Source organism: Pangasianodon hypophthalmus, chromosome 8, assembly GCF_027358585.1.
Source record: "Pangasianodon hypophthalmus isolate fPanHyp1 chromosome 8, fPanHyp1.pri, whole genome shotgun sequence".
NCBI classification, from domain to species: domain Eukaryota; kingdom Metazoa; phylum Chordata; class Actinopteri; order Siluriformes; family Pangasiidae; genus Pangasianodon; species Pangasianodon hypophthalmus.
Genome location: NC_069717.1, coordinates 22312729 through 22324485, shown reverse-complemented (window position 1 = coordinate 22324485; position 11757 = coordinate 22312729). Strand labels below are relative to the sequence as shown.

Genomic DNA, 11757 nt, shown 5'->3' with positions numbered 1-11757 from the left:
ATGATGGTGGGTAGAGAAGGAGGCTTTTGGATAGGTTAGGATGTGGATTTGGGGAAGGAGCAGAGACAATAGAAATTTCACTAGGCAGGAACTGGCATTCAATGGCACGCCTTAGGATAAAGGCTCAGTCTGGTTTCAACTCCTGTTTGAATGCTTTCAAAGTTGTGGCGCTTGGATGATTTTTGGCTGAAATTTCATTTTATTAATCGGATCAAATGAGATGCCCGCCAATGCACTAATAACACTTAGTCATGGAAAGTCAAGGAATGAATGAAACCGTTCCTTACAAAAAAGCTGAAATTTATTCAGGATACTTGGCAGAGAATGGTTAACTGTAAAGCGATCCAAAAGATGGACAATGAAAGTATTCTTCTTACGCCTCAAGAGAAACAGGAGACACTTATCTTCTGTATTTGTCTCACCATGTTTGTTATATCAGCATTCAAAATTTATAGGAGGACAACACAATTATTTGTGTTGGAATTTGTGAGAAAGATACTATAGAGCATAGTGATGTTGCAGATCACAATAATGTCAGAAAATACATAAAAAAAAAAAAATCTTGATTTCAAGGTTTCTCTTTTGGGTGACAAGAATATAATAAACCACTGCATACATGTGACAACAAAAAAAGCTGCTTGAAAAGAAAGATGGAAAAAAAAAAGAAATCACATTTCTCCACACTGAGCGATGACGATGGGTAGTTTGGGTTTGTTGTTTGGTCCTGTAGGCACGTTCTGCAACACATGTTTAAAGAAAGAGTTTAACTAAATAATAGCCTTTACAAAGCTAATGATGCAAAAAAAACAAAAAACAAACAAACAAAAAAAAAAATTTTTTTTTTCACTCTAGAGTCATTTGAAATGTGACCAAAGCCCATCAACAGAACTGAAATTGCACATTAATATTTCTCTTTCAGTATGGCATGGCATAGCATATAGTGAAGTCCAAAACCAACTGGACGCTGGACGTTTTGGTTCTGGACTCCAGAACACTGGCTTTGAAATGTCAGAATTACTATGATGGTAAAGTGCAGGGCTTCTATTTTAATTAGAAGGTGTATATGTGTGTAGAAATTACAGGCATTCTAATACATAGTGCCATTGTTTTATGTAACCAAAAATAATTGTACAATTTGCTGCTCACTTGGTACTTGGACAAGAGAGCTTACAAAAGGTCAAGAGTTGATCATAGCCGGCTCATTTATATGTGGCATGTTGTCTCAACAAAATGAGGGACAGAGCAAAGTCCCACCATCGTGATCTAACATGGCCTAGCACCAGAAAATACTGACAAGCTTTAAGAAACGAAGGGCCAGGTTACAGTTTGTTTGGTGTGGATTACAGCATGACAGGGTGTGCTGTTACAGGAAAATAATCAAAGACAAACTGGAGTTTTCTGTTACAACTTTGAGGGTTATTATTTGCTTATAACAGCACACTCCAAAACATTTTATTGTTTTTACACCATCGTAATTCGTCAGCGCTAACAATTTATTATTAGTCAAAGAACAACAGGTCATACTGTTTTAACCATTTATAGTTACATTTAATGTTGTGGACCTTTGGTGAAACAAGTTAGTTCCTGTTATCACTCACGTCGCAACAGCTATAAACAGTCATTTCCGCGCCAGATTCTCTTTTTCTCTCTCTTGAAGGTTATTATAACAAAAACAACTCGATGGGGGGTCTCCACCGCCTACAAGTCTAGTCCTTCTTGTTACTAATTTGTACATCTAAAATAGCCATAAAATAAATATTAAACAGGAAGGAAGCTACTGAAGAAAAACTATTTAAGAGATTTGACCTTGCTGTGACCTTGACCTTGTTTGGATTTAAACAGTTCATCTGCTGGTTATAATGATAATTCCATATAAATCTTAAAAACATTCAACCACAGACAGACGTACGGATGTACAGGAAAAAAAAACCTAAGGGAACAGGTTTGCCTTAAAGTGCTGACACTGACAGGGTCTTCTTTCATAAATGTACAATAAACATCTCCTTACAGAAAGACTCCACATTTATTCCTTGTTAAATAACATTGTTTAAAATCGACTTGGTATTCTTGATTATGTGGCACGTCCACTGTACAAGTTCTAACGACCCAGCTGTATTGATAGAAATGATAACATATTAGAACAAGTGCACTGATATAAACCTGTGATTTGTCTTGAACTGGGACTACTGTCTGAGCCATGCTGTTATAGAAAGTTAATCAACACCTTCTGACCAATCAGAATGGAGAATTCAACAGTGCTGTGCTATAAAAATGTAGCACTTTGAGATTTATAGACAGATGAGATAAAGATTAAGCTGTGCTACTGTGATGGAATAGCCCTGTTCACACCTGGTATTAACATCCATCTCAGGTGATCTGATCACTCATGGACGAGCCGTTTACATCTGGCATTTTTATGTGTAGCAAATGCACCAAAACTGACGATCTGAGATCAGACTTCATCACATAACTTAGTTGACGAAGTGCTCCAGCAGTAGAATTTGTAAAAGTAGTTTTAATGGGGATAGCCTTTACAGGCCTAGTGAGCTCATGAAGTGAGTATAAAGCTATATGGGATTGAGATTGTGTCTGAGGTGTTTAAATAATAACAGTAATAAATAACAAAAAATCTTTAAAAAATCATGACTTAAGTATGTCACCAAAATGACTTAAGTCAGTAGGTCAGTTTGCCACCTTCAGAATGAATTACCAGTAAAACCCATTGCTAGCAAGTCATCTAATTAACAGGTAGTAATCTTGAGTTACTCATTTTCTAAGAAGATTCTAGGAAATTTAAAAAATTGGCATCACTGCCATCTGACTACAGCAGGATAAAAGAGCTTTTATCTTTTTTCGCAGCTTTCAGATTATGTTGTATGCGGAAACACACTTACTTTACCTACTGCTTATTGCTTGGTTATCCATTAGTGGTAAGCAAATACTGTAGAACAGAGCATGCTTCTGTGATTAACCTGACCATCATGTCATGGTGTCCAGCAGCTGTTAAGGCACAAAGAATCTGACAAAGCAGAACTGAAGACAGGAATTCCGAGTCATTGTTGCTCTTTAGCTGCTCAGTGAAGGTGGAAGAAGAGTTATTAAAAACTCATGGTTAAAGCAAATGTTCTTGGCTTGCCAAGTCATATGTTTAACCTGAACACCACTGAGCACAAAAAAGCATCAAAAGAACCGGAAAATTTCTTCATCACAGGCCAGGTAGAGACGATTGAGAAGATATCATTCGACAGATGTGTGATGTCTATGGTCACAGACTTCAGAGAGTCACTGATTACAGAGAATTGTAATCAAGCACCCTTGTACATCAGGTATTGGTCTAATACCATGCTCATTTACTGGTACTCTTACATGTAAAAATGCGCCGATACCATGTGATACCACGGGACGTAAGCCTAGTGTATGCTGTCATCCTAATGAACAGGCGCCACTACTAAATGACACAGATCTGGACGCGTTTTACGATTAATGACGCCAGTCAAAGCTGCGCTCTGATCAAATTTCATGAGAAGCTACTACATCATCTTCCCTAGACCTGATAAAACATCTTTATAGTGTGTAAACAGTATATTTATTGGAGAGTGCAAGGACCTTGAGCACGCAGAGCAGCTTCAGTGAGTGTCGTCAATAAAAATGCACGTAATTAATAGTAAGTATGTTGCTCATTTTGGTATCAGTATGAGTATTAATGAGTATTAAAAAAACGTGTATTCATACTGGGTGTGAAATTAAGTGTATCGATGCATCCTTACTAAATATGCCAATTTGATTTAAGATCATATTACTTTCAGGAAGTGGGAACAGTGGGGGTACAATGAAATGTTTCGCCTGATATAATTGTACATACCATCTAAAAAAAGCTGGCATTCTGTGCCCTAAGCTCACAGTCACTCATCACTATCCAGTGAAAATGACTAATGCATCAAATCTGTGTTGCTCACCGAATGACATCATACACTGCACAAAAACACTTATTCATTCTGATAGTGTCAAAGCTCATGGTATGGTAGCTTTATCATACAAGTTGCATTTTTAAAGATAGCATTAGTTAGTACAAGATTGCAACTAGCTTTAAAATGCAAACATGTGGTCTGAATAGCTAAACTATATCTGAAGAGCAGGATTATTCAAATTTTCTGCCTGTTTTACTGGGAGTCGCTTTATGATTTAAAATCAGAAGCTCACCTCAATTTTCCTCATGATGAGCAAACCGTCCACCACTTTGCCTGAAATGAAAATAAAAGATTAAGGAAAATCCTAGGGAATATCTAAACAGATAATCAGACATTTCAGAGTTAGTCCAGATTTCTGGAGCGCCACTAATCTGTGTACTGGCACTAATTTGTGTATACGTGACATACATTTCACTTTCCCCAACTTGGAAACACAATATTCATGTGATGATCACCTGGAAATCTCAGTTAGATTTGCTCGCACTCACCGAACACTACATGCTTCCCGTCTAACCAGTCACATTTTGTGCAGGTGATGAAAAACTGGCAGCCATTTGTTCCTGGGCCACTATTTGCCTGTGGAGAGAAAAAAAAGAGGAATGAACACATGTTAATAAGATTCAAAGCAGGAAACTCACAAATACTGACAAGCAGTCAACCGGTAATATGTGATTCCCAAGGTGGGAAAAAAAAAATAGCAATACAAAGGGATACTAGAACTCTACTGATACACGAAATTCCACCAACATAAAGTTCCACCAACAAATCAAAATAACTGATCCATAAAAGTCACCTAAAACTTCTTGCAAAGGCCAACATGTAACCCTTATATTAAACAAATAATTGTGCAGCAATTTCAAGTGTCCACTTGAATATTTGATTTCCTCATCAGGAAACCCATAGATTACTAATATGCAAGATAATAATTAATTTGTTTAGCTTCTAAAAGATGTTGTGTGTCAGTGTTTTCTAACAGTACGTTTTCTGTCTTCAGAAGTTGTGTTTTTTTCTTATTTAAGTGAGAGAAAAAGGTTGGTGAGGAACAACTGTTTGTAGCTGTTATAATGTAAGTGATAACAAGAACCAACTTTCCTGGATGCTCCTCGATATTAAACGTAACTATGAAAGGAAAAAGGTACGGCATACCATTGTGATAAATTAAATTGTAATTGTTGGCAAACTGCTGTGGTACTTGAGGAATAAACCACTGAGGGATGTGTTGTTATCGGATAATAAAAACAACTTCTGTGTGGTAACACAAATTCTGCTTCATGCTGAGCTGCATCACACCACCCTGTAGTTGATTATTTTCCTACAACAGCATACCTCATTGTGTTTTATTCCTTACAAAACACTTGCATGACTTGTTCGACAGTGAGATTCAGCATCCCTCAACCACTGCAGTGACAGTTTTCACACATTGTGTGCACACATTGAAAGTAATTCACTAATTCAATTTATTAAAGTTCACAGACACTTCAACATCCCAGTTTACCTTGCAGTAAGATGCATTTTATATATAAAAAAAAGACCCAACATAACTGGATCAGTGTATCTCTGAAGGAAGTCTAGCTTATATTATGACAAGATCTCAGGCAGGCAATATATACAAACTGTTTGCATCACGTTAGCATGCAGGAGAAAAAAAAAAACACACCCGCAGGATACGTCATTGAATTATTCCAAAGAACTATAACTAAGAATGTGTGTGGGGGGAAAAGGATGACTCTCATAATATAAAGAAATCTCTGGCAATGCTACTCTCACCATGTTGACAGCTCCCTGACTTCACACACTCTCCTGGCTCGTTAACTTATTTACATACTGCGCAGGAGGAACAGGAAAGTGTAGACGCTGAGCAGGGAAATAAATGCAAGGTATAAACACAAGGGCAAGAGCAGATGTGAAGCGTGATACATTGGCCACTTTCGAACAAACACTTTCAAATGCATCTGTGATTCTATTTTGAATCTATTGAATAAAAAATAAATAGCTATAGAACTACTTGGATTTATTTAAGTGGCAGATATTCCACTTCTCGACAACTTTGTGCTGTAATCAGGTGAAACGTGTGTCTTGTTCATCATGCTAAACAAACAAAACACACACTGCAAAAACTGACATCGTAGTCAAATTTTTCTAGTGTTTCCTACAATACAATTACAGTAAACCAAATATAGAATTGTTAATCCTATTTCAAGACATTTTTTTACTCTTAGACACTTTCTTATTCTACTGGCAGATAATTTTGCTCATTTTAAGCATTTGTTTCTAGATTGTATTTGTATTGTATACCTTTTATTTATTTCCCTGCTCAACGTCTACACTTCGTATTCAGATTTTTTCACTGCACTGTTCGGTTTTAGTTGAAAATGTCATAAGAGATTCTGTTTCAAAACTGTGTGTGTTATTACAGTTTAATAATGTTACATGTACACAATTAAATAGAAATAAAATTAAACACAGTAGTATCAAAATACTGAAGCTTTTATCAGTATACTGAAGGTGAATCCTTCATATTATCCTGACAGAAAATGAGTGTGTATGTGAGTGAGTACATTTACAGGTGAATGTATATAAAAATAAATAAATAAATAGAAAATTGGTGACAGTTCACAACCTTAATAAGATTCTTGCACTTTGGTTGAAAATGTTACACCTTTTACTTCACACACACACACACACACACACACACAACTGATGAATACAAAAATATAGTCATCAGATCTTGCAGCAGATAAGGCAGCTGACCAGAATAAAAGTTAGTGAAGATGAATTAATGATGAGTGTAAGAATGGTCTACATCCTTTGGCAGTTACTCCTGTTGTTAAAATATTATAGTTGGATGTAGTGCAAAATGGAGGGGCAAACACCATCTGTTTTGTCAAAAAATTCAGTGTAAACACTAGAGATGATGTGTGTTAAAATCCCAGGAGATCAGCAGTTTTCTTAAATACTCAAACCAGCCAGCAACCATGCCACGGTCACCGAGGTCACATTCTGATGCTGGATGTGAACATTAACTGAAACTCCTGACCTGTATCTGCATGATTTTACACACTGTGCTGCTGCCACGTGACTGGCTGATTGGATAATTGCAGGTGTGCATATAATAAATTGGATGGTGAGTGTATATTATTTTATATTACATATGACATAACATTAAAATACCTGTGCAAAGTTCATTCATGTGGTGGCTGAATCTTAAATGACTCATTTTGCCAACCACAGTAAGCTTGAGTGGGCCGGAAAATAGCATTTCTTAGGATTTTTTTTTTATTATAGAGGCCATAATGCAACATTACCTCTTGATGATCATTTGTTCATAATACATTATTAATATGTCAGCCTCATTATTAAAAAGTAAGATGACCGTTCCATCTCCCATGCAATATCACGCTGCCTTCCCTACGCACTCCAGTCCAATCACTTGCAACGTGCACTTTGGAAACAGCAGCATAAAATTATCTGCTGCAATCAGCTGTGAAATAGTCAGTTTAACATTTAAAAAGAGACAGAATGTTCCAGCCTTACCTGACCCACTGTACCTGATGGTCCAATACAAGGTGTACATGCTACATGTTAATACAAGGTGTAAATATTAGTGATCACTTACCATAGACAGCAAGCCCGGAGCAGAATGTTTCAGTTTGAAGTTTTCATCTGCAAATGGACCTCTGTAGATGCTGCAGATCCCTGTGCCATCTCCCTGTGAGAAAACACCATGGAGCGAGAGGTCAGAGGTTCATGCCACACACACACACACACACACACACACACACACACACACACACACACACACACACAGGTGCCTGTTAGTTAACCATGCTGCGTCTGATGGCTTTGAACACTAGAGGGGGAGAGAGGACATTCAGACAGTGAGCTGTCTTTCTAAAGGCCACTGAACCAGAACTCTTAGTATTAGCTAACAACATGTAGGTTTAATCTATACCTATATTCATCTATACTGGGTGAAACACACACAAAATATACTTCATGGATGCAAAAGTAATTTTATTCCGATGGAAAGAGATGTCTTGCCATATGTCTGTTAAAGCAAGACACTACAGGTAGAAACATCTATGCTGCATCTATAACATCTCCTCTCTTAAACTGTAAAAGTAAAAATATTAAAAATCGTCCACACCCACCACCTCATTATCTGAAACTTGGGAGGCTTTAAACTCCGCCCACTCAACATAATCACGTCATGTCATATATCCCTGAAAAGCTTGTGTCAATTTATGCATCATTATGGTTCATGTACTTTATAAAATACTCAGACAAAATTTTCTGTTTCTGTTACATGTTCATTCCAGTCCCTAATTAGAAATATATTAAAAATGATTTTCCCAAAATGTTGATTATTGTTCGATTTACATAAGATTTTATACTGAAAAATGGCACAATTTTTTTGATAATAGAGCATGTGTGGTATTTTGTTGATTAAGCAATAAAGAAATGATATTCCAACAAACATTTCTGTAAAAGTCGTTTTCTTGAGTGTCTTCACAGTGAAACAAATATTTTACTTCAACATCAGAAGACTAGATTTTTATAGTTGCATCAAGTTTGCAGATGTATGCATATTTAATTAGACTCACTAGACTTAAGTCTATTTGCATAAATAAATGTACCTTTTTGAAAACGCTCCAATACAAAGGTTACTCGTAAGAATATCAGCAGTCAATTGGCAAAGATTGGTTGTGATGTCTATTATTTTAAAACGTACCCTGTTCACATGTAGTGTCTTGCTTTGAGTAATGCTGATGTATAAATCGCAGGGTTGGGAGTTTTTTCACGACGTTTGCGCACTAAGAGCTGGATCAGGTCCGACTCCACCCCCTGGACTTTTGTTTCAGCAAGGGGCTCCACTTAAATTTTTGTTCCTTGTGCAATGTTGTAGACAAGCTGTTTGTAAGGAAATTACAGGTACTTAGAAACTCTCCTATAGTTACTGACTTTATGTCTACAGGTCCTTTTCATATAAGGTATACTTTTACAATTCAATGAACAAGAACGTGTAATACACATCGCCGTCACTGTAACATTTAAGCTTATGGCTCAGTGACAAACCTTTCTGACTACCAGACAGGGAGTGTGTACAAGTACAGCAAAAATTACTGTAATACAGCTAACTGTCAAATAATGCATCCCATTTGATTAATGAATACAGATTGTGTGAAAGAAGAGACTTAAGCAGAGGTGTTGTTCCTGAATTTACCAGTTTCAAATGTGCACTGGTCAATATTTTTAAAGTTCCTCATATTACAAATGTATGAAAATCTGAGGAACTCAATAAAAACTGTCAAACCAGTCTAATCAAAGCAATTGTATAATACACCTGAAGGGGGAAATATTATATCCCCTCCTGTCAGTCATATTATAGACACACCCCCATTTTACTGCTCATAAACACAAATACTGCGGAATCCAGTGCTAAACACTAACCATGCCATAACTGGTCAACAAAATGACAAGATGGAATGTTACTTTAGCTAGTTAGTTACCGAACTAACATGGATGAACGTGGCCATGTTGGATTCTGGAGAGGGGCGGGGCTTTGTATACAACCATGTGGATGGAAGGTGACTTAAAACAAGAAGCAAATAAATCGGTACAATGACTTTGTAGTTCACACGAAGAAAGCACAGAGTCTACCCAAAGCACCTTTACAATGCAGAAATAAGACATTTAAACAAAGAAACAAATAAATTTAAAGAATTTGACCTTTCGTAGTTTGACTAACAGTGATGACATAATCGTTCATCATTTGAAAATTCATTGCTAACTCTAAGGGTTCAAAATTGCACTCCTAATACTTGACATATTTTAGTCTTCTTCTGACCGAATCTCAAGTATCTCCCTACATTGGTGCACTACCCAGGGTAGGGAATAATGGGCTTCTATACACATCACAAATAAAATGGGAAATCAGTTGAAACACAATCTGTGTTTTTGAATATTTTGTCAAGTGAAAAATTGATGTTTATTTCTTTTCTTGAAACAAGCTCTAATTATTGTCTTTTTTTAAACAATACAGAGAAACATGAATAAATAAATAAAAAAAAACACTCCCACAAAAACATAACACTGCACAATAATGATAATAACAATAGTAATAACAGGAATAGTATTATTAAGAAAAAAATGCACATTTTAAAATTCTGCATTTCACAAAAATGAAAAGTCGGAGGTCATCTTTTCTACGTATGCTAAAACAGGACTACATCCTACTATACAGCATCAACTTTTTTCAGGAGTCACATAATGCATAAGCTCTCTCAGCCAGTCTTTAAAAGTAGATGGGAACTCATCCTTCCAATTTTGCAGTATGAGTCACCTGGCTAAGAGAGTGGCAAAAGCCACTGCGTTCTTGGCAGAACTGTCTGTGAAAGCAACTTGTGTGGTTATTCCAAATATTGATCCAGTGTAAGCAAGCCCATATATGACAAAGCAAATACTGATTGCCAAAATATATTTAATTTTGAACATGACCAGAACATGATAGTGTGTCTGGTCCTGTTTTACACCTATCACACATAGGGTCAATGCATGGAGTGAATTTAGCCAATTTTACAATGGACCTCTTTTAAACTGAATAATTACATATCTTAAACAAAAATCTGAAAATCTGCGTATCAAGATCCTCCTCCCATTGTTATTCAGGGGCTTTCAAACTGTACGAATTAAGCAGGGAGAACTCTGTACCATTTACTTTCTTAGACTGACAGCTAATATTCACAATGGTATCTAGTGAATTAGGTGGTAGTAGTGGAAATTGGAAGCTATTTAATGACATACGACTGCGGAGCTGTAAATACCTAATGAAATGAGAATGTGGAATGTTAAAGTTGCTCCAAGGGTATGAAAGTGTTTGCAGCATACAAGTCTTTTAATGTGGTAATTTCATTCCCAACCCAAATTGTAAAGGCTCCATCAACAATGGAGGGGATAAACATATTATTTTTAGCATTGGTCCATAAATTGAAAACTCATTAAGTGAAAAGGCTCTTCTAAACCGTGACCAAATCTTAAAAGAATGTTTCATTATTGGATTTGAGGAATAGCTATTTATGTAGATTCAGACAGTGGTATTTTCGAGCAGAGCAGGGTGTGTCGGACTTGTAACCCGAAGGTTGTGGGTTCGAGTCTCTGGTCCAGTAGGGATTGTAGATGGGGGGAGCGAATGAGCAGCGCTCTCTTCCACCCTCAATACCACGACTGAGGTGAGACCCTTGAGCAAGGCACCGAACCCCCAACTGCTCCCCGGGCGCCACAGCAAAAAACAAAAGGCTGCCCACTGCTCCGGGTGTGTGTTCACAGTGTGTGTGTGTGTGTGTGTGTGCACTTGGATGGGTTAAATGCAGAGCACAAATATATATTTTTTAAATATTTATATCTAGACGCTGTCAGAGGATTTACCGCACCCAGACTGCAAATACACAATACCTTAAACAAATTCACATGACAAACAGCTGCTGTGTACTTTCTGTTGCACGGGTCCTGCCTATTCACATAAAAACACTGTACTTACATTTACAAAGTCACCGCCTTGAATCATGAAGTCTTTAATAACCCTGCAAGACAGAGAATAAGAAAACAGAACAAGGTAAATATAATATAATTTACTGCAAGGATATGGCTTTAAAAAAACAGATAGCAAAGATAGCAAGCTCATGTGGCATTGGTCTGAAAGTGTTTTTGTGAAGAGCACCAGTGCAGGCTAACTAACTGATGTCTTTCCACACATTTCTGAATTAAAGCAATCTGCGCATAAAATGTTCTG

At 36.9% G+C, this 11757-nt stretch overlaps 1 protein-coding gene across 1 annotated transcript in view; it reads right to left on the bottom strand.

Annotated features, from left to right (window-relative positions):
• Positions 1-283: 283 nt before the first annotated feature.
• The window catches only part of ppih (peptidylprolyl isomerase H (cyclophilin H)), a 31722-nt gene continuing 20248 nt past the window's right edge, over positions 284-11757 (bottom strand). The window contains exons 5-9 of the mRNA XM_026925660.3: positions 11506-11548; positions 7585-7677; positions 4457-4544; positions 4201-4241; positions 284-737 (exon numbers count right to left, since the gene is read on the bottom strand). Of these exons, the coding sequence (XP_026781461.1) occupies positions 669-737; positions 4201-4241; positions 4457-4544; positions 7585-7677; positions 11506-11548 (334 nt within the window). The 3' untranslated portion in view covers positions 284-668. The remainder of the gene's footprint in view (positions 738-4200; positions 4242-4456; positions 4545-7584; positions 7678-11505; positions 11549-11757) is intronic.